General features: G+C 40.8%; 1 protein-coding gene across 2 annotated transcripts in view; it reads right to left on the bottom strand.

Annotated features, from left to right (window-relative positions):
- Positions 1–21024, bottom strand: part of pkn2 (protein kinase N2) — a 43857-nt gene that overhangs the window by 14565 nt on the left and 8268 nt on the right. For both annotated transcript variants that reach the window (XM_017706343.2, XM_017706344.2), the window contains exons 3-11: positions 14872–15026; positions 10590–10719; positions 9024–9169; positions 6921–7134; positions 6387–6572; positions 5583–5692; positions 4429–4572; positions 2897–2972; positions 1442–1613 (exon numbers count right to left, since the gene is read on the bottom strand). In XM_017706343.2, coding sequence (XP_017561832.1) covers positions 1442–1613; positions 2897–2972; positions 4429–4572; positions 5583–5692; positions 6387–6572; positions 6921–7134; positions 9024–9169; positions 10590–10719; positions 14872–15026 — 1333 coding nt within the window. The remainder of the gene's footprint in view (positions 1–1441; positions 1614–2896; positions 2973–4428; positions 4573–5582; positions 5693–6386; positions 6573–6920; positions 7135–9023; positions 9170–10589; positions 10720–14871; positions 15027–21024) is intronic.

Here is a 21024-nt window from a genome sequence, read left to right as displayed (position 1 = left end):
TGTATGAAAAATTCATGATGAATGGACCAAAAGAAATGGCCTAAAATTACCAGGGAAAAATTCTGGTTCCACTGACTTACATTAAAAGTAAAGCATGTTTTTTGCTTCTCCTGTAAAGTCCCCATTTTGGAGATGCAAGATTTTTTATATATTTATAGATTTTAATATATAAACAGTAGCCTTCAAAACAGGGGGTTCTTTGGTAAAGACAGTGATTATGTATACAACCATACACTCTTAAAAAGATGGGTCTACAAGGGTTCTTTAAGAAAGAAAATGGTTCTATATGGAAACACTCAAAGGACACCTTTGCATGATTAAATGGTTCTCTGCAGGTTGAAATGTTAATTCAGATTGAGGGAGAATGTGCTGTAGATGGTTCTATATTCATTATAGCACAAAAAAGGGTTCCACTATTGTTATAAGCCAAAGAACCCTTTTTTGGTACCATGTAGAATCCTTTTTGCTAAGAGCGTATTGCTCCAAATGCATTACAATACCTATAAATAAAGTGGTCACTACTATCTACTACCAAACTTGGACACTCTGCTGCCCCACAGGATGAAAACACAGATAACAAGTTACAGATTTTTCTCATTCAGATAAAAATACTATATTTCTCACAGCATCAAATTATTTTCCTCTCCAATATCAGAACCAGCAGCTTACACTGATATCGGCCCGATGCAGATACTGGGTATCGGATCAGAGCCATCTATCGTGTGTATGGATGCCTTCTGCTGAAAAATAGCAGAGTTGTTTTTTTTCTACAATGTTCTTCTATCAATAATAATCATAATATAATAATTATTTATCTGGCACTTTTCGTACATTAAAAATTCAGCTCAACGTGCTTCCCAAAAAAAACAGAGGAAGAAGAGAAAAAAGACAATCAAAAATAAAACAAACAAATCATAAAAAGGCAACAAATAAAAGCAACAGCGGAAAAGGGGATATATTAATAATAATTCAAATAAAATGCAAAGATTAAAGTATAAATAAAAAAATACAATAAAAATACAACCAACACGAAAGTAAAACTAATATTCCAGCAAAAACAAATGAAACAATTAAAAACAAAGTAAAGAAATAAAATTTTAACTGTTTTTTTTAAAAACATTAACTGAAGGATCCTGACAGATGTTTCTTGGTAACAATCTCCAGATCTTTGGTGCATAAAACCAGCACCTCTTCGCTCTTTAAGCTTCATATGTGGAACATGGAGAAGCAGCTCTAGATGTCCCAGACAGAAAAACACTGCAGAAAAGGCTACGGTTTGATGAACTTGAACTACATGACCCATAATTCAGTGTTACAAAGCTGGGGTCTGAGTTCTACAGGAGTTGTGGTGTGGTGAGAGATCTGGGAACAACTCAGTTACAGTAATACACAGTTCACTAGAAAACCTTCAAAGAGTGAGTGAGTGAGCGAGTCTGCGTACCTGCTGAGTGTGTGTCTATGCGTGTGTGGGCTCCGCCCCATTTCTGGTGTGAGCTCCGCCCCCTGCTGAGGGCTGAGGGTGGAGTTACTGACGGGGGGGATCGCTCTGCGCACCAGCCGACCCCACGTGGCGATGTTGATGTTCATCTGAGGAGCTCTCAGGAAAGTCTTCCCTACAAACACACAAGCACATCATCCCAAAAAAGGCGGAGAAATGTCACAAATGATATTTAATGCTATTTTTCTTGTATCTGACTTTTTAGGCCAGTGGATTTGAAGTGACCAAGTGGTTGCCATAACACGCTGACCAAGTAGGGACAAAACTTATCAAACCTAACGACAAAAACCAGCCAACAGAATGATCACATTAGAGTGTTTAACTTTTTAGTAATTACAGCATGATCAGAAAGTGACCTTAATCCAGGCTGACCTGGTCAACAGACTACTAACCAGCTACAGGCTCAGATCTATGAACAAAGCAATCACTGTAAACCACAACACACAAAGTAAAAAAGCTTCTACTCTCCACATTTTCTGTGTATATATAATGTGTAATATAAATATTGTATGTGTGTATATATATATATATATATATATATATATATATATATATATATATATTCACCAATCAGGCATAACATTCTGACCACCTCCTTGTTTCTACGCTCATTGTCCACTTTATCAGCTCCACTTACTGTATAGCTGCACTTTGTAGTTCTACAGTTACAGACTGTAGTCCATCTGTTTCTCTGATACTTTGTTACCCCCTTTTACCCTGTTCTTCAGTGGTCAGGACTCCCATGGACCCTCACAGAGCAGGTGATATTTGGGTGGTGAATCGTTCTCAGTACTGCAGTAACACTGACGTGGTGGTGGTGTGTTAGTGTGTGTTGTGCTGGTGCGAGTGGATCAGACACAGCAGTGCTGCTGGAGTTTTTAACACTGTGTCCACTCACTGTCCACTCTATTAGACAGTCCTACCTTGTCGTTCCACCTTGTAGATGTAAAGTCAGAGACGACAGCTCATCTGCTGCTGCACAGTCTGTGCTGGTCATCCTCTAGTCCTTCATCAGTGGTCACAGGACGCTGCCCACAGGACGCTGCTGGCTGGGTATTTTTGGTTGGTGGACTATGCTCAGTCCAGCAGCGACACTGAGGTGTTTAAAAACTCCAGCAGCAATCTGATCTATTCAAAAACAAGGCCTACGTAGCTTTTGTACCTCTGTAAACTACATTTCCAAATGTGTACGTTAAAAGACGTGTTTATCTGTTGTGTGTACGTCCAGTTACAACGTCACAAGAGTGTCACGGCTGATAAACCTTTCTGGGTCAAATGACTTCCAATAAAAGCAAAGCTACTAAAGAAAAAGGCCACTGATAACTTGCTGATGTAAGGATGCAATTAGAAGCCACAGCAGGAACAGAAAACCACAACCATTTGATCAAGTTCCTTTACCTTGTTGCTTTGAAAAAATCTTTTTTTGTCTTTGGAGTTTGGTTCTTCTCTCAATGACAGGGTTGAAAAAAGTAACCTGCAAAGTACAGAACGCTTTCATTAAACAGTGAAGCAGAGCTGCTTTACTCCACCACAATTACAGCATTACTCGGATCAGGAAACAGGCGGCTACACACTTAAAAAAAGATGCTTCTGCAAGGGTTCTGCAGTAGAGAAAATGGTTCTCTATAAGATCATTAACACCCAAAAGAACCCTTTGCATGATTAAATTGTTCTTCGCATTGTGAAATGGTTCTCCCGGTTGACGGAGAAGAGGATGTAGATGGTTCTATATAGCACCTTTCAGAAAAGGGCTTCATCATGCCCCAAAAAGGGTACTCGAAATCGGAACATCATAACCATAGTAGAACCCGTTTTGGTGTTATGTACAACCATCTATAGTATATTCCCCCTCAATCTGAAGAACCCTTGCCTGATGCAAAAAAGCTTTAATTAAAAAAGGGTTCTTGGTTTTATATAGACTTAAGAACCCTTACAGAACCATCATTTTTAAGTGCAGTGGAGGCTTAAAGAAATAGAAATAATAGAAAAAATACATTCAGTGAATTGTAAAATTCACTGTAAAACATGAAATGTAAAACATGTACTCAGCTAATAAATATAAATATTTTATATGCAAAAAAGTGCCATATTTTTGTTTGTTCCCTGCAGCAAATGTGTTTTCACTTATTTTCACTTAGAAAATATTTGACCAAAATTTTGCATATGACTGTAAGTAAATGTATTGTAGTATTAGCAGCTCAGTATCAGTATATGGGCAGGACAGACTAGGCAGTGAAGAGAATGGCTTGAAACTGTAATGTACTACACCAGGGGTCTTTAATTATTATTCAGTGAGGTCCAGTTAGAGAAAATTTCCTCAAGCGACGGTCCAGGACATCATAATGTCTGTCTTACATCATGACTCAGCGCCATATACTGTTTACTGAAGTAGCCGAGTAGGAATTTCAACATCTTATACAGTCGACAACTGAATATCAGACCAAATAAAGTCCAGTTCAGTCAGATTTCAACAAAATTTACTGTCAGTTTTCTCTTTTTAGAGCACGACATGTGAAATAACTTCCCTCTGACTCACTTTCTCCTCTGACTGCTGTTTCTCACCTCGTCCTTCCTTTGTGTGGTGTCACTCACTCACAGATCTGAGTAGCATCACGTGTAATATTTACAACAGTGTGATTAGTCTGCGAGTGTCTGGCCTCTAAAGCTACTGTAAAGGCTAGAAAAGCTAAGCAGACTAAAATAAGACCTCCCCATCACAATTAAATAATTCTTCATAGTGTATCAGTTGTAAGCACAATACATACAATTGTTTGGGACAATTTATATACATAATATGGGTCCTTTAATCATGCGACCCAGAAGGATAAGCGGCTTAGAAAATGTGTGTGTGTGTGTGTGTGTGTGTGTGTGTGTGTGTGTGTTGGCCCTTTAAAGGCAGTACGAATCACAGCGGTGTAATGGCTGTGTACCTCAGCAAACAGAGTGCCCTGCGGCTCCAGGTAAAGACACATGCCGTGGCGCTGATTATCCAGAAAATCCTCCAGCCTGAGGAACTTCACAGCGCAGAGAGAACGCCAGTCCCTCCAGTACACAGAAATCTCCAGCTCCCGAGACTGCAGGGAAAAAACACACTCATATTAAGACGGATTAAGAGCTGCATCTGAGACATAAAGAAGAACATCACAACTCATACGCTATAAAGTTTTCCCCAAAAAAACAAAAGAACACTACTACTACACTCTCCAGTTAAACACCAGTTAAAAAGGGGAATTTCTGCATAACTCACTGAGATGTAAACAGAGTGATGTGAGCTGTTTGGTGTGAAATGGTTCAGATGGCTTTACAGTGGTGGTGATGGGAACCAGGGGTCACCATGACTACAACACAGATAGAGATGTTTTATTTACCATCCAGAACCACCAGAGAACCTACACGAGTCTTCTGAGTTTATATGGAATGTTGATGATGGAAAATAGTGGATAATATGAATAATAAGTTTTCTTTGGGGACTGTTTTGCCTCACAGCACCCGGCATGTCTCCCTCCACCATGAACAGATTTTAAAAATTGCGTTTACGGCCAAAAGTTTCTCAGAACAGTCGTAAAACAGTGATTTAAACACCAGGCAGCGTTCTAGTTGCTATTTTATGTCATAATCTTTCTGTGAGGGAGCTTGTAGAGGTGGATGTCTGGTCCCTATCACCACCACTGTGAACAATTCTGACAGAGCATATCACACCAACCCACCCTGAATGACTCTGTTTAGATCTTAATCTCTAAATTATGTGGGTATTTGAAAAAAATCAGTGGCAAAAACAAAAGTCAGAGAAAATAAAGTGAGCAAAATGAGAATAAAATTATTACTACTAAAAAAAAAAAAAAAAAAAATATATATATATATATATATATATATATATATATAAAACAAATGTATACAGAAAAAACAAATGACAATGAATAAAATTCAGAAATAAAACCAGCAAGCTAAACTCTACAGTCAGGTGCTCCAGCTTATTGCACAGTAACTAAGCCCAGATGTGTCCAGATGAGTCCAGAGTTTGTTCATATTTAACATGTGGTTTAAGTGAAGATGTTGTGAATCAGGATAAGCACAGCATTTTTACCCGGTCGAGTTCTAATGTAAACTTCTGATCCCACGACTGATTACTGACAGGTTTCCAGCTGGTCTGTCCCACCACAGTGTTATCCAGCTTTAACACTGCACTGATCTCATCTGGAGAAAAACAAAGACACAGAAACAAATAGTATTTATGTTCAGGACAACAAACAAGACTTTCACTCAAAATGGCCCGTTCTCTACAGCAGGGGGTTCAAATTCAAATTACCCTGGAGCCACAACTGGCCTGGGGGTAGGGGGGGTAGGGGGTGTGTGTGGGGGGGGTGGGTGTGCATTTTACATAATTCTGTAAATTAAATAAGGGCAACAGTATAACTTTTAACAACATATGCACTCATTTAAGCACAACTTAATCAGTGTTCAGTAATCAATTCCTCATTCAGCACAATCCACAGCTAGGAATACTATGACTAATAATAGAATAATTATTATTATTAAGATTATTTTTATTAAATATTAGTAGTAGTGCATAGACATATAAACTCAGAAGACTCATGTAGGTTCTCTGGTGGTTCCATATTTGTGTTGTAGTCATGGCGACCCCTGGTTCCCATCACCACCACTGTAAAGACATCTGAACCACTGCACACCAAACCGCTCTGCATCTCTCTGATTACATCTCAACCACTGAATTATGAAAAAAATGCCTTTAAATATGCCTGAATCTGCTCTGACACTGATCTTTCAGACTGGATCAGAATTCCCTTTTACAAAGATTACAATTAACAACAGACTAAAGTCCTGCAAACTGAACTCAAATGCTTTCCTCAGTATTAAAAAGCCACTGAACTGGTCAAGTCGTCTGTTTTGGAGAGGTTCCGGCTGCTGGTTGCTCGACTGCGGCTCCCGCGACTCATGAAGGACGAGCGAGTGTCGCTGGGACTCCAGCCCGGCAGGGTCTGCGCCGTGGCCTTTGAACGGCCTGGAACGTTCTCCAGTAGGTCCTGACAGCCCATCAGCCGCACATCTAACGTCCCTGCAGGAGCAAAGCGCATATAAAGAGATCCATTAACTGTTTCTAGAAGCCCAAATTATACACAGACTAAGGGTGAAATGATTAACTGAAAAAAGCAGACTGTATCAAAAATAAACAAAAAAAATATTGCCATGGATTTTTATTGCAAATACATAATCTATTTTTAAAACTGAACTGCTCTATTATTATCTATAATGCTCATATGATCCACACAGTCACTCTGACAGACTGTAATACACTACAGGAAGCGTAGGGGGCGATATTTGGTTGGGATACAAGTTTATATTTGTTAGAGTGGTGGGATCAGAGACTGTACTGCACTGATTCTGAGAAGGTATGAGTTTGTACCTGTGAGTGCGGCAGGTTTAGCCACTGTACTATATTGGTTCTGTGTTGATATGAGGCTGTTGCGGGGGCTGAGAGGCGGAGAAGACATTAGAGATAATTCCTCCATGATGATGCTGCGCTTCGGGTGGTGTTTAGGGAGCTCGCTGAGCCGCTGCTCCAGAGAATACTTCAACAGGTCCAGCTTCTGACTGGACTCATTAAACCGAGCCTGGGCCTGAATCACACAATCACAGCAAAACAGCACATTAACTCTTGCAATGACCTTTCAACAAATTTTCCCAATAGCACCCAGCTGATGCCACGAAGGGGGTTGATGTATTAAGTGAGGGCAAAGAAAAACACAAACATGTAATGACATTTGTTTAAAAAAAAAAGGCTTTAGAAAAAGGAAAAAAGCTGAAATTTTTGGTTAGAAATAAAGGTAACACTTTCTATGAATCACGTTTGTAAGCATCTATAAACACATTCATAACATGTTATAATGCATTCATAAGGCATCATAAACATATATTTCTAAAAATGCATTACACATTTTAGCTATAAATATTCATAAAAATTCATTACACGTTACAGCCATGCATTTTGAATTGTTAACATAATGCATTATAAGTACTGTTCATAAATTATAAGAGCTCACAAATTGTATTTGTCTGCTGTAAGTTAAGTGAAGTGTACTCTACTAAAGCCTCCTCCTGTGTTAAGAGTGAGGCTTCGAGTTGAAGTATTTACTGAAGGATTTACTGAAACACTAAACCACACAATAAAGCTCATTACAGGCTTCAAATGTCAGAGTTTAAACTAGAGCTGCCATCAGTGTTTCACCCAATGTGGGAAAGTCAATCTACACCACTGTTAATGTACACCACTGTTAGCCTGACACTAACTTAACACTGCATATCCAATAGAACGCTAGCAGAAATTAGCATTACTGTACTGCAGTTTAGTGTTACAGAGTGAAGGGTTCTAGTGCTTGACATCAGAACCAGTGAGGGAACAAATTACAAACAACAGTTTTCTTTTTGTTTGTTTAATTCTCAACTCTGTTTTCTAATTGAAAGGACTGACTTCATCAATGATAGAACTGCTTTACTTCATTGCCTTGTTGTTTTTATTTTTATTCAGAAGCATAAATAAAAAAAAATATCAATAAATAACTTCTTTTAGTTTTGGTTTTCAGTCCATTGCGTCAAAAATTTCAGTTTTGGCCAGCAATTTTCATTCCGGCATCATTACTGCTTGTCCAGTGTAATTATAAAATTCTTCAAACGATTCAGACATTTAAATGTAAAATAAATAATTGTAAAATGTGTTGATTTACAGATCAATAAAGAAAACCACTGACCACCGACATCAATGTGAAAGGTTGAAAACTGCCTGCTATGGGTGGGTCTTCAATAAAATCACATTAAATCGATCACCAAAATATGATTTGATCAGATGCAATGATTCAAAGATTTTTTTCAGCGTCCCAAGAAATACACAGATCAGGCATAACATTCTGAAAACCTCCTTGTTTCTATGCTCACTGTCCATTTTCTCAGCTCCACTTACTGTATAGCTGCACTTTGTAGTTCTACAGTTACAGACTGTAGTCCATCTGTTTCTCTGATACTTTGTTACCCCCTTTTACCCTGTTTTTCAGTGGACAGGACCCCCATGGACCCTCACAGAGCAGGTACTATTTGGGTGGTGGATCATTCTCAGCACTGCAGTAACACTGACGTGGTGATGGTGTGTTAGTGTATGTTGCGCTGGTCTGAGTGGATCAGACACAGCAGTGCTGCTGGAGTTTTTAAACACCTCAGTGTCGCTGCTGGACTGAGAATAGTCCACCAACCAAAATATCCAGCCAGCAGCGTGTGGGCAGCGTCCTGTGACCACTGATGAAGGACTAGAGGATGACCAAAGGAAACTGTGCAGCAGCAGATGAGCTGCCGTCGCTGACTTTACATCTACAAGGTGGACCGAAAAGGTAGGAGTGTCTAATAGAGTGGACACCAACACAGTCGTATCGCCTCCCTTAAATTAAAGCATCAATGCGCTTTCATAACATCAGGGTCCAGTACTGTGTGTGTGTGTGTGTGTCTGTGTTAGTGACCATGCCTCAGAGTGAGTTTTCTTCTCAGCCAGTTTGCCGGAGCCCAGCAGCTTCATGACGTTCTTGGCTCCCTCGGCCACGGCGTGCTCGATACGAGCGTGATGACACAGTTCCTCCACCCGCAGGTCCAGTGGGCTGATGATGGGCTTAGCTGGAACAAATCATGCACACAATCACACACCATTACAGCTCATTAAGCAAAGAAGGAGCTGCCTTTCAGTTACAGTGGCTGAGTAATGCTGTGCATGTCTACAGTGCAGTCTGTGGGTAACTAGTGAGTTGAACTGCTTGTGTTATTTAGGCTTTGGCACTCCAGCACATTAAATATGAAATGTGACAATAACTATGAGGTGAAAGTGCAGACTGTCTACAGAGGAACGTCTATATTGGGCCAATTATATAGGAACCGTGACCCTTTTTACTCACACTCTCTCCACCCCGTCCATCAGTGGACACTGAAATCTGTGTTACAGGCCTTGAGTTCCGATCTCATCAGATCTGATTCCTACACCCTTAAAAAAGACGGTTCTTCAAGGGTGCCTTGGTAAAGAAAATGGTCCTATACAGAACCATGAACACTCAAAGAACCATCTGCATGATTAACAGGTTCTTTGCATGGTGAAATGGTTCTTCTGCTTGATGGAGAAAGTGACATGGAACATTTTTGAAAATGCTTCTAAGTATCACCAAAAATGGGTTTTCTATTGTTACAAGCTTGTATAATAAAAATAGAAGAACCGTTTTTGGTGCTATATAGAGCCCTTTTCTGAAGGGTTCTGCATAGAACCATATACAGCACGTTCTCTATCAACTGGTAGAACCATTTCACCATGCAAAGAACCCTTTAGAGAATATGCTATATATGGTTCTATACAGAAAAACGTTCTATATAGCACCAAAAGGGTTCTGCTATTGTTGTGATACAAGGCTTGTATAGACACAGAAGCATTTTCAATAAGGTTCTATACAGAATCATCTACAGCACGTTCTCTATCAATCTAAAGAACCCTATTAATAATGCAAAGTGTTCTTTGAGTGTTCATGGTTCTGTATAGGAACATTTCCTTTACTAAAGAACCCTAGAGGAACCATTTTTTTTTTTAAGTGTAGGACACTACCGTGAATCAGATCAGATGAGATCAGATCTCAAATTAAGGGTTCTGTCAGTGTGGCAAGCTGAGGAACCCCAAAGGGGGCCTCAAGAATCTTTTCATTTTTACAATGTAGGTGGTCCACCATCCAAAAATGTCCAGACAAGTGTAGTAGAGTATTAGAGCTACTCTAGTCTCTTAACTGAACACCACCAAGGGAGGGGTTTCTGATATATTGACCATTAAGGACACACAGTGTTTAAAAATCTGCGCTTTGGTGGTCCCTTTTCAATGATAAATGGAGGGCTAATAAACTATTCATCTAACAAATGGGCCCCAGTCTATAACTATACACCTACAAAGTGCACCTAATGGCTGGTGTTTCTGATAAAATGGCCAACGATGTGAAGGTAAAAGATAGATATTTCTAATAAATGTAATAACACACTACCGACGCAGCTGAGTGTTTCGTGAAGTTACCGATGACGTCGTTGTTGTCAAAGCTCAGCTCGTGGCTCTGGCTGGCCTTCAAGATCTGCATCCTGATAAACTCGATCTTCATCTTACTGTCCTGGAGCATCTGCTGCGCCGTAGCCAACAGCTTACGATCCTGCACACACAAACAAGCACAGTTATACAGATGAACCTCAGTAACACGGGCTTCAGCGTAACTTTAGTGACCCTTTGCTGTTCTGCAGAGTCAATCAACAACAACAATGTGAAACTAAACAATAAAACCCACTCAAGTGTGATAAAATCACTGTAATGCTGGCATCTAGTGGCTTACCGCCTTTACAGAACAGCAACAAAATACAATACGATAAATTCAGATAGGAATCCTCAGGACCTCTTGGCCTACAAAGAAAAGCCTCATGATGTCTGTAAAATAAATTCTTGAAACGTCCAATGGAAAATGGTCCATTCAGGATTGTTTTCTCCGTGGTACCTGGGATTCAAAGTGAGTTAATATTTTAGGAGCTGAACTGAAGATCTTTACAGATTTACAGTGAGACCAACGCTTCCTTCCGAAGTTCTAGATACGTCACTGACTGTCAATACCGGTCGTAGGTCAGTTGTTAGGAATGGAAAGCAGTGGCAGCAGCTCTGTGCCAGGACCCTTTACTGTTACACTGTGGCAGCAACTTTTTGCCTCGTCGCCCAAATCGCTGATCGCTCATCACCTGTGGGTGTTTCTGAACTGCAACTGACCATTGGTTGCCATGGTTTTACTGATGCCAGGCACAAATCAGATGCTTTCCCCCTTTAAAATGAAAAATCCTGGTCAGAAACCACTTGCATGCTTTTTTATTTTTATTTTTTACTGGCTATTTGCGGCAAACACACCGCCGGCACTATTCCATCCGTTAGAACAATTATCTAGGACCAAAAACCAAAAAGGAGTGTACTGTTTCACAAAGGCAGAGATAAAGCGTGTACTACGCTGCTGAATGCTCGAGTCCTACTGGTAATCGCCATGATTTATGCAAAATCCTTATTCGCATACATTTAACTCTGCTCAACCAGATCTGGTTTATCAGGAGCCTGGCCACTTCCTATTTCCCCCATTATATTAAAAACAGGACTGCTAAACAGTAGAGGGTGCCCACAAGTGAGTCCTCAATGAATGGGAGTGAATGGAGCTCAACGGGTAAAAACGAACAGTTAAAATAGTTTCTAATCACTCAGCCAGAACTTTCCTTTAATTTTAGACAGTAGAAGGACGGATTTCACTAAAAAACAAAGATATCCCACCTCTTTGTTTCCTTTTTTTTTTTTTTTTTTTTTTAAACAGGTTTTACAAAAACAGGTTACTGCTACTGACTGCTGCTTGGTTGGCGAGCAGAGCAGCTCATTGGCTCTTTGCGCTCACGGATGTCATAGACATACAAGGCGCTGTTTTAAACTCCTATAACTCGAGTTTAAAAGCTCTTAAAAATATAACAGCAGTGTTAAAATGTTGTATACTGTTCTGGGTTCAGGAAATGATTATATTTCTTTAGATTAAAGATGGTTAAGCTTTTATAAACTATGATTTTGCTCAAATGCTCAATATTAACCATTCATTTTGAACTCGCTCAGGACCGCCCTCTAGTGTTTGAAAAACCCAGAAGTGGTAATTCTCTCTCTGGCTCAACTTTGTCGCGTCGCCAACTCCGTCCACTTCACGTCACCAATGTTTGCACGGCCTCCTGTCGCCGGAAATCTCCAGCTCTCATTGAGTATAAATGACCTCCGGCCTCTTTGTCGCATCGCGGCCAGTGTGAACGCAGGATGAGAGTCACCGTAAAACTAAAACATACAAGTTCAAATGTATCTTAATGTCTGTTACAAACTTCAGGTGTAACAGATGGAATGTCTTTAACAAGCCCCATGTTGGCATTGACGTGTGAAGGGGTCAGTTGTGGGCTGGAGGTTAGGGAACCGGCCTTGTATGTGCTCACTTCCCCCTAGTGTGTGTGTGTGTGTTCACTTGTGTGTATGTGGTGTTTCACTGCACGGATGGGTTGAATGCAGAGGTGAAATTTCCCCAAAGTGGGACTAATAAGGGTCACTTAATCTTAAGCTTCATGTCTGTGTTTAATCTAGCTCGGCAAAGTGATCTTCATTAGCTTAGCTCCAACATTTCACAAAAAACTAAAAAAGAAACATTAAACATTCATATTTTTCCTTAATTTTGACCACGTTTTGACATTTATCGCCTGAACTGAAGGCCTAGTCATGGTTCACCACTGGACAAAATACACAAATGCTCAATAAATTACTCATCATTAATAATAAATCACAACATAAACCTCTGCCCCCATGCAGCGCAGCACGTTTTACAGCAGCGCAGAATATGGCCCAGTCATAACCGAAACTATTCATCACGTTTATAATTATCCAGATGACGACAGATTTTTCTAGGGAGACCCAGTGTGAAACAAACAGCTCAGCGTGAACAGGCCGAGGATGAGTAAACACAACTCCTCCTGAATTCCTCAGGCCGTTACCACGCCATGTGTGTGAGGAAAGGTCATAATTCCCCGATTGACATCAGACTCCCGTCGACTTCCTACACACACACAGGGCCCTGGGCAGCCGAGTAAGCGGCCTGTGTGCGTGTGAGCAGCAGTCTGAGGGAGCAGGTCGCGGTCAAGGCCATTCATGTGGACTGAAGTCCTCAGTCTAAAGCAGGAGTGCAGCTATAGGGTGCTTGAAAACAAGGTCAGCATGGGCCAAGGCACTAAGTTCTCGCACCCTTGTGCCTTTTTTCCACCTTAACTCTTTGGGCTCTGAGGGCATTTCCTTGATGTGTCCAAGTGGCTGGTATATATGAGACCCCAGCGACCAGAATTTATGTAGGTTTTCAATGACCTATTTTTTTTTTGTTATTTCCTCTCTTCTTAATGAAAGACTATGCTTCAGCTTCTGTAATGGAAATAGTTTTTTTTTTCCCTCTCTCTCTTTTTTCAAGGAGCTTATTTGAAGGGAAAGTCAGAAATGTTTTTTTCCTTCTTTTCCCTCCTCTATATATTCATTTTATTTATTTATTTATTTTGTATTTCTTCTTATTTTTATTATTATTATTATTAAGTTTCATCTCTTTCTTTAAACGGAATATTGATTTGGATGGCATTGTCAAAATACGCTTACCATAAGAGCAGCAAAGATTAGAAAAAGAGGTTTGTGGATATGTACGTAAACGTAAATGGGTATTTGTGTGTGTATAAGGACATACAAGTATACGAGCATTGAAAGCAGAGCACCTGAATAGGCCCTGGAACTGTCCTTAGCCATAATTGCAGCGCTAATCGATAATTGTAGTTTGGTATTTTCTTCCATGTTCATTTCAAAAGCCCGCCCCACCCCCCACCCCACCCCCCACCCCCCTCCCCAAAAAAAAAAGTTTTTAAAAGGGCCAGAGCCAACAGGGACTCTCAGCACTGAACTAGTTGCGGCACGCTTGGCTTTCAGGAACCGAGCCAGCATTTCATGGCTAGTTGGAAATTACATCACGATAAGCTTTTCTGAGAGAATCAAAGGTGCTGCACGTTTCACTGAAAGAGAGCATCATTAGTCCTGTTGAACTGGATTTAGTGCAGTAGTGTTTTAAACATGGCACTACTGGCCTGCATGCCACTCACTCCCCTGATGACACTGCCACTGCACAGACCCCAACCACTTCACCTGCCTATAATACACGGAGTGCTCCTCGAATTCGTCACGTTAGGCTTCTCACAGTCGCCATATAACTCTCATCTTTTACGCTGCAATACGCTCCTAACAGCACTCACTGTTTTTCACAGGTAACAGTGACTAATTTCCATTCATCTGTTTCTCATTATTACCCTTACAGGCCTCTAACTGCAGTCATCAGTTACCATTGGTTAATAAAATTATTCTGTCCAATGGCCCCCAAGTATTAACAAACAAGTATTCATTGTTTATTAAACAAATACACGTTTACTAGTGAAATATTGGGGTGTCTGCCAGAGTGCTCAGCACATTTTTTGTAAAACGAAGCTCTTCAAAGGCATCCATCTCTGTTTAATGGCACGCCTCTTAATCACAGGCTTTGTCGCATAGTGTCTTTGTCCATGGAGTTCACCCAGTTCACCCAAATGATGCCTCTGTGACACGTTTACAGTCGTTTTCTCCGCAATTACGTCACACTGTTTTCTGAAGCTGAACGCTGTCTCCCCAAGCAGTACTGAGGCCTTAACGCTGTCAATGAACAGTGTCAAGCAGGACTGTAGCTAGCAGTAAAAAGGGGGGGTGTTACCTTTGAGGAGCCGTTGGAGTACATCTGGATCATGTTTTCCGCTCCCTGTTTGACTTTGAGCTCGATGTCTATCTGTTTCTTCAGCGCTGCCAGTCGGCTGCTGCTGGTGCACGTCCTAGCTTCGCTGCTGGGGGTGTCCGGCGTCAGAGGGCATTCTGGGAAAATTGAAAGAGCAGATGAAGCAATGATGAGGACAACGCAGGGAGTATTAGGTCAGTGTTTTTCAGCTCTCGTCCTCGGGGCCCACTGCCCTGCACGTTTTAATGTTTTTAATGCTTTAGCTCGCCCGCTTCAACTAGTAAGGGGCTGCTAATGAGCTTAGACGGATCAGGTGTGCTGGGAGCGGGGAAAACACTAAAAAGTGCTTGGCAGTGGGTCTCCAGGACCAGGGTTAAGAAAAACTGCATTAGGTCATTAGTGGGTCTATGGGGGTCTGAGAGATTCAGAGAATCTGGAGAAATCTCTATGCAAAGGTCAAAAAACAGTAATTGCTGGCCGTGATCTTTGGGCTCTCAGGTGGCACTGCATTAAAAATGCATGATTCTATGGTGGAAATCAGTGCAGGGACTCACTTCTGAAAACCACTGTATGTGAAACCAGTTCAGCACTGCCTCCACAAATGCAAGTTAAAGCTCTAAAACGTAAAGAAGAAACCAAACAAACAGGATCCAGAAACGCTGCCACCTTCTCTGGGCCAGAGCTCATTTAAAATGGACTGAGGGGAAGTGGAAAAGTGTTCGGTGGTCCGACGAATCAACATTTTGGAAATCATGTTCACTGTGCCCTCCAGGTTAAAGACCACTCAGCTTCTTAACAGTGCCCAGTTCAAAAGCCAGTATTCATGATGGTTCAGGGGGGCATTAGTGCACATGGCATGGGTGACGTGCTCATCTATGAAGGCACCATTAATGCTGAATGATATATACATGTTTTGGCAACATATGCTGCCGTCCAGACGACGTCTTTTTCAGAGAAGGCCTTGATTAGTTCAACAAGACGTTGTCAAACCACATTCTACACGCATTACAGCAGCACTGCTCCGTATTAAAGGAGTCCAGACCTGTCACCACTGAAATCATTTAGCCCCTGAATTGATGAGCAGCTGAAATCCTGTATCAAATAAAAACATTTCACTTTCTAAACTACAGCAGTGTCTCCTCAGTTCCCAAACACCTAGAGTGTTGATAAAAGAAGAGGTGATGAAACACAGCGGTAAACAGGCCCCCATCACAACTTTTTTTGGAACATGTTGACCTCAAATTCAAAATGGGGAAATATTTTACAATAACATAATAAAATGTCTCAGTTTCAACATTTGATACGTTGTCTTTGTAGTATTTTTCTTTAAAAATATGTTTTACCTGATTTGCAGATCATTGCATCCTATTTTTATTTACATTCTGCACAGCGTCCCAACTTTTTTGGAGATGGGTTGTATATGTATGTCACAAACTGCTAAAGTTGTCAGATAATGTTCATCATTTTCTTAGGAATTACATTGCAGACAATGCTGTGGGACCAAAAGTGGATGTTGGCACAACATAACTGTGTTTGCAGGGCCGTTAGGAGTAAAACCTGACGGTTTTGCTTCCCAATGGGAATTGGCTTGATGGTTGCCGTTAGAACCAATTAGGAAACAATCAAATGTATGTGGTATCAATCAAAACACCCGATTAAACGATCAGAATCCTTTACACTGTGATATCAACCCATCAAGAAAACACGGAACACCATTAGCGACAACTGAGAACCACCAGGTACCAACAGGCATTTTTAATGGGTTCTATGATCTTTTTCATCAGGAAGGTACATTAAATGTAACTCTCTAGCCGAATTATGGAGGAAAAATGGATTAAGTGATGATGTCGCTGAACAGCAGCCGCCAAAAGTCACCGTGCCATTGGGCCGCTTCTGCGCAGAGCTTCTGCCATTGTGGCAGAGAGTGCATGTGCATGTGACGTCACTGGGGCTGAGAGCGCATCTGTCTGCAGCCAGACTCGATTGAAAATACCTGGTACCAGGTTTGCTTAGTGGAGAACCAAAAAAGGCGAGCAGAGTAAAGTCAAACTGGCACTAAAGCAGTGGAAAAGCAGCTTTTATCACTTTACACTTATATTTTCCCTTAATTTGGCACCTGTCTGCATCCATCAGCCTACAAGCACCTGAAGCTTGTTTTAGCAATGCTGGTGTCAGAATTTTAAAGGCTCTGTGTTTTCCGCCTTTGGGGAGATTTACCTGAGAAGTTCAAAACAAAAGCACTAAAGCAGGAGGAGGCAAAACCGCAGCTCTGCAGACGAGCTCACAGTTTCATGTCCAGACTGGAACAACACACGCAACACAATGAACCATTAAACAAACACACAGAACAAACCTGTTAAACGCCTCCTTATAACACTAAGCCTCACTGCAGCAGCCCCAGAAACTACTGCGCTCAGCACACTGCAAACATTCAACTCTAGTGAGGGTAAACAGCTTAAATGGAGTCAATACATCTACTATCTCTCATTATGAGACTCTAAGACTGTAAGAATATTGTGAGATGAACCTATTTCTAGACATTTTTACTTGTTTTTAAGCAGTTTTATCTTATAAAAGTGTCTGATTTCATTGGCAGATCATGTTCCTTGGTTTAATCATTAAATGAGCAAAATTATCTTCATTATTTCTCCAAACAAGTGAACTAATCTGCCAATGGAATCAGACACTTTCACCAGATAAAATCACTTAAAACTAGTAAAAATGTACAGAAACAGGTGGAATAATCTTAGAATGTTCATCCAGCAGCCTCATAATGAGAGATATTAGATTTTTTCACTACATTTAAGACGATTACACTTGTTAAGATGTTATTTTTTGCAGTGCAACATCTGCTTCTCAGAAGAGTAACAGCACAGCACTCAGTCAACTTCAGCCCAACAGATCACAAACGAGAAGGATGACTGATAACTTACAACAAACCCACTTAATGTCTTAATATTTTCTGTCTCTAAACAACAATATTATATTCACATGTGCAAAAAACATGAATAAATATAAATTAATAATGATCTCATATGGTATTAAAATAATTAAACTGGTCAGACTATTTTGTGTAGTAGATTACAACTAATTTTCTCAAATTTGGCCCTGAAAGAAGGAGTTTCCCACTTTAAAAGTTGTAAATTTTGTTATAGGTTTTTGTTATAATATTCAAAACTTTGGGCACAGAGAAGTGTGATCCGTCACTCCACAGAACACGTTTCCACTGCTCCAGAGTCCCGTGGTGGCGCTTTACACCACTGCAGTCAACGCTTGGCATTGTGCATAGTGAACTTTTACATTTTACAAGAAACCGTTCCACTTCTGTGGAAAAGTTTCCTGCCAGAGATGCGAGAAAAGCGACTATAGATCTAGCAGGGCAGTGGAGGCATCCTGTGACTGAGTTCTTCACTGTGACCCATTCTACTGCCAGTGTTCATCTATTGAGACTGCAAGACTGTGTGCTTAATTTGATCCTCCTGTTAGTAATAAGTGTGGCTGAAACACCCTAACTCAATAATTAGGCGTGTCCACATACTTTTGGCCACATAGAGTACGTTATATTAATAATAACTCAAGTTCACATTTAAAGTCAGCATGAATATGAAATCAATGCAAAACATATTCTCTTTCCGTAGTGACATATTTGTGGGTATTTGTGAGGGAGGGTCTCTGAGCTGGCTGAGCACTTTCTCTCCTTGATGGGTGGTCTCGGTGGTGGAGGGGGGACGGGCAACACATTCAGGACTTTTGTGGAAAGCCAGGAGGTCCAGGATCATCAGCGACTCCTCATTTTAAAACAAACAGTGCCATTAAGTGCAGAAATCTCTTAATGACCTCGGGTCAGTGAGGACAACAGCAGCACAGAGCTCAGTCAGTGGTGTGACACTCCGGGACATTCCTGTCCTGATGAGTCACCAAACAAAACTCCTCTCCCCACAGAGCGCTTCTGGGCTTCAGTGCACTCAGCTCCATCCTGAACAACAACACTCCTAAATCAAGACCAGAGAACACTGCACTGACGCAGTTCCTCCCAGCCCATTAACGGGCCCATATCATGCAAAAACAAATTCCTCTCTCTTTTTTCAAATAAAGGAATTTAAAGTATTATGAAAATACAAAAAAGTACCTGACCAGTCCATACATGGAAATTAATGTGATGTCATAAGAACCAACACATGTACAGTTCTCCAGCTTACACAGCCTAGAGCAGTCCAGCTCCACCCATTTACACCAATGTTTCCATGCTCATTGTCCATTTTATCAGCTCCACTTACTCTACAGGTGCACTTTGTAGTTCTACAGTTACAGACTGCAGTCCATCTGTGTTGCACTCGTCTGAGTGGATCAGACACAGCAGTGCTGGAGTTTTAAACACCTCAAACTGTGCAGCAGCAGATGAGCTGTTGTCTCTGACTTTACATCTACAAGGTGGACCGACAAGGTAGGAGTGTCTAATAGAGTGGACAGTGAGTGGACACAGTGTTTAAAAACTCCAGCAGCACTGCTGTGTCTGATCCACTCGCACCAGCGCAACACACACTAACACACCACCACTGTTACAAATAGTACCTGCTCTGTGAGGGTCCATGGGGGTCCTGACCACTGAAGAACAGGGTAAAAGGGGGTAACAAAGTATCAGAGAAACAGATGGACTACAGTCTATAACTGTAGAACTACAAAGTGCAGCTATACAGTAAGTGGAGCTGATAAAATGGACAATGAGTGTAGAAACAAGGAGGTGGTCAGAATGTTATGCCTGACCGGTGTATACTGAGGTTATAAGAAGTGTTTCAGCCTGGACTGAGTTTTGAATGAACCAGAACAGAGCTCATTTGCATACATCAGTCTTAAAGGCCCAGGAACCAAAACAGCCTGTTTAATTCTAATAGGATAAAGAGAGGCTGGAAAATTGTCATGCAAAAATGAATGACATGTTAAAAAATGCTAAATTTTAAAATTTGCTAGATTTCCTGTCTGTCTGTCTGTCTGTCTAAAATAATAAGACACAAAACCTTTTGAGAAGCACAATCTTGAGATCTTATCTGATGAACGACTCCACAAATAACAATAAATATGATCCCTTATTATACTGATAAGGTATAAAAACACTAAAATATATCAGTTGTGCTGCAGCCTCATAGCAGCTGGTCCAATCACAGGTCCTACACCTTGATGTGTGAGTGAAAGCAACGGAATATTTCCAGCTGTGACCTCTCCGATGTTTCCATGATGTGATTACAAGAGAATTTCACCACTTTTTCTAAATTTCTGCAAAACTGAATGGTTAAGCAGTTTAATCCGAAACGCTCAGTTCTAGAGAGACTTGCCGAGTCAGAACTGTTCACAGTGGTGGTGATGGGAACCAGACGTCCACCTCTAAAAGCTCCTCACAGAAAGTTCCTACATGAAATGGTTATGAATTCACTGCCTGATGACTGACAACTTAGAAGAGTTGTGGAGGTTCTCTGGTGGTTCTGGATAGTAAATAAATGTCTATATCTGTGTTGCAGTCATGGCGACCTCTGTTTCCTATCACCACCACTGTAAAGAGATCTGAGTCTCTCATTTTACACCAAATCCCTTTGAATCACTCTGTTTACATCTCAATTGAATTACGTAGAGAAATTCTGAAAACTCTGAATTAACTAACTAATAAGTGTATTTACTGTGACCACAAACCAGAGCTAATAAAAATAATAAAAATATAGTTCCTAGGTTTAAAATGATGGACAGAACACAAAATGCCAAACTGAAAGTGCACGATTTCCTCGTTAAACAACATTAAAAAAATTTAATTGACTTTTTTAGCAACAGCCTACCATTGCAATGATTTAGGAATGAAAAAGCCTGCAGGTGCAACACTAAAAAAATAAAAATAAAAAATCGAGCGACGTTGTAAAATATTCACTAATTAAACGTGGGACACAGTAGGACGGTAGGTGTAACAGCGCAGATCTTTGGTGTGGCCAAAAAGTGGCAGTTAAGCAGACGCCCGATTAGCCATTCAGCTTAACAGTCAATTATGAAATCACAGCAACAAAAGAAGCTCCAGTCGCTCCAGGCAATATGACAGAACGTTACTCCACTGAACTCAGAAGGACCCAGAGTGACTCTGTTCTCTGAATCAGCACT

This window comes from Pygocentrus nattereri, chromosome 17 (genome assembly GCF_015220715.1).
Source record: "Pygocentrus nattereri isolate fPygNat1 chromosome 17, fPygNat1.pri, whole genome shotgun sequence".
NCBI classification, from domain to species: domain Eukaryota; kingdom Metazoa; phylum Chordata; class Actinopteri; order Characiformes; family Serrasalmidae; genus Pygocentrus; species Pygocentrus nattereri.
Note: the sequence above shows the minus strand (reverse complement) of the source record. Positions and strands in the feature narration are given on the sequence as shown.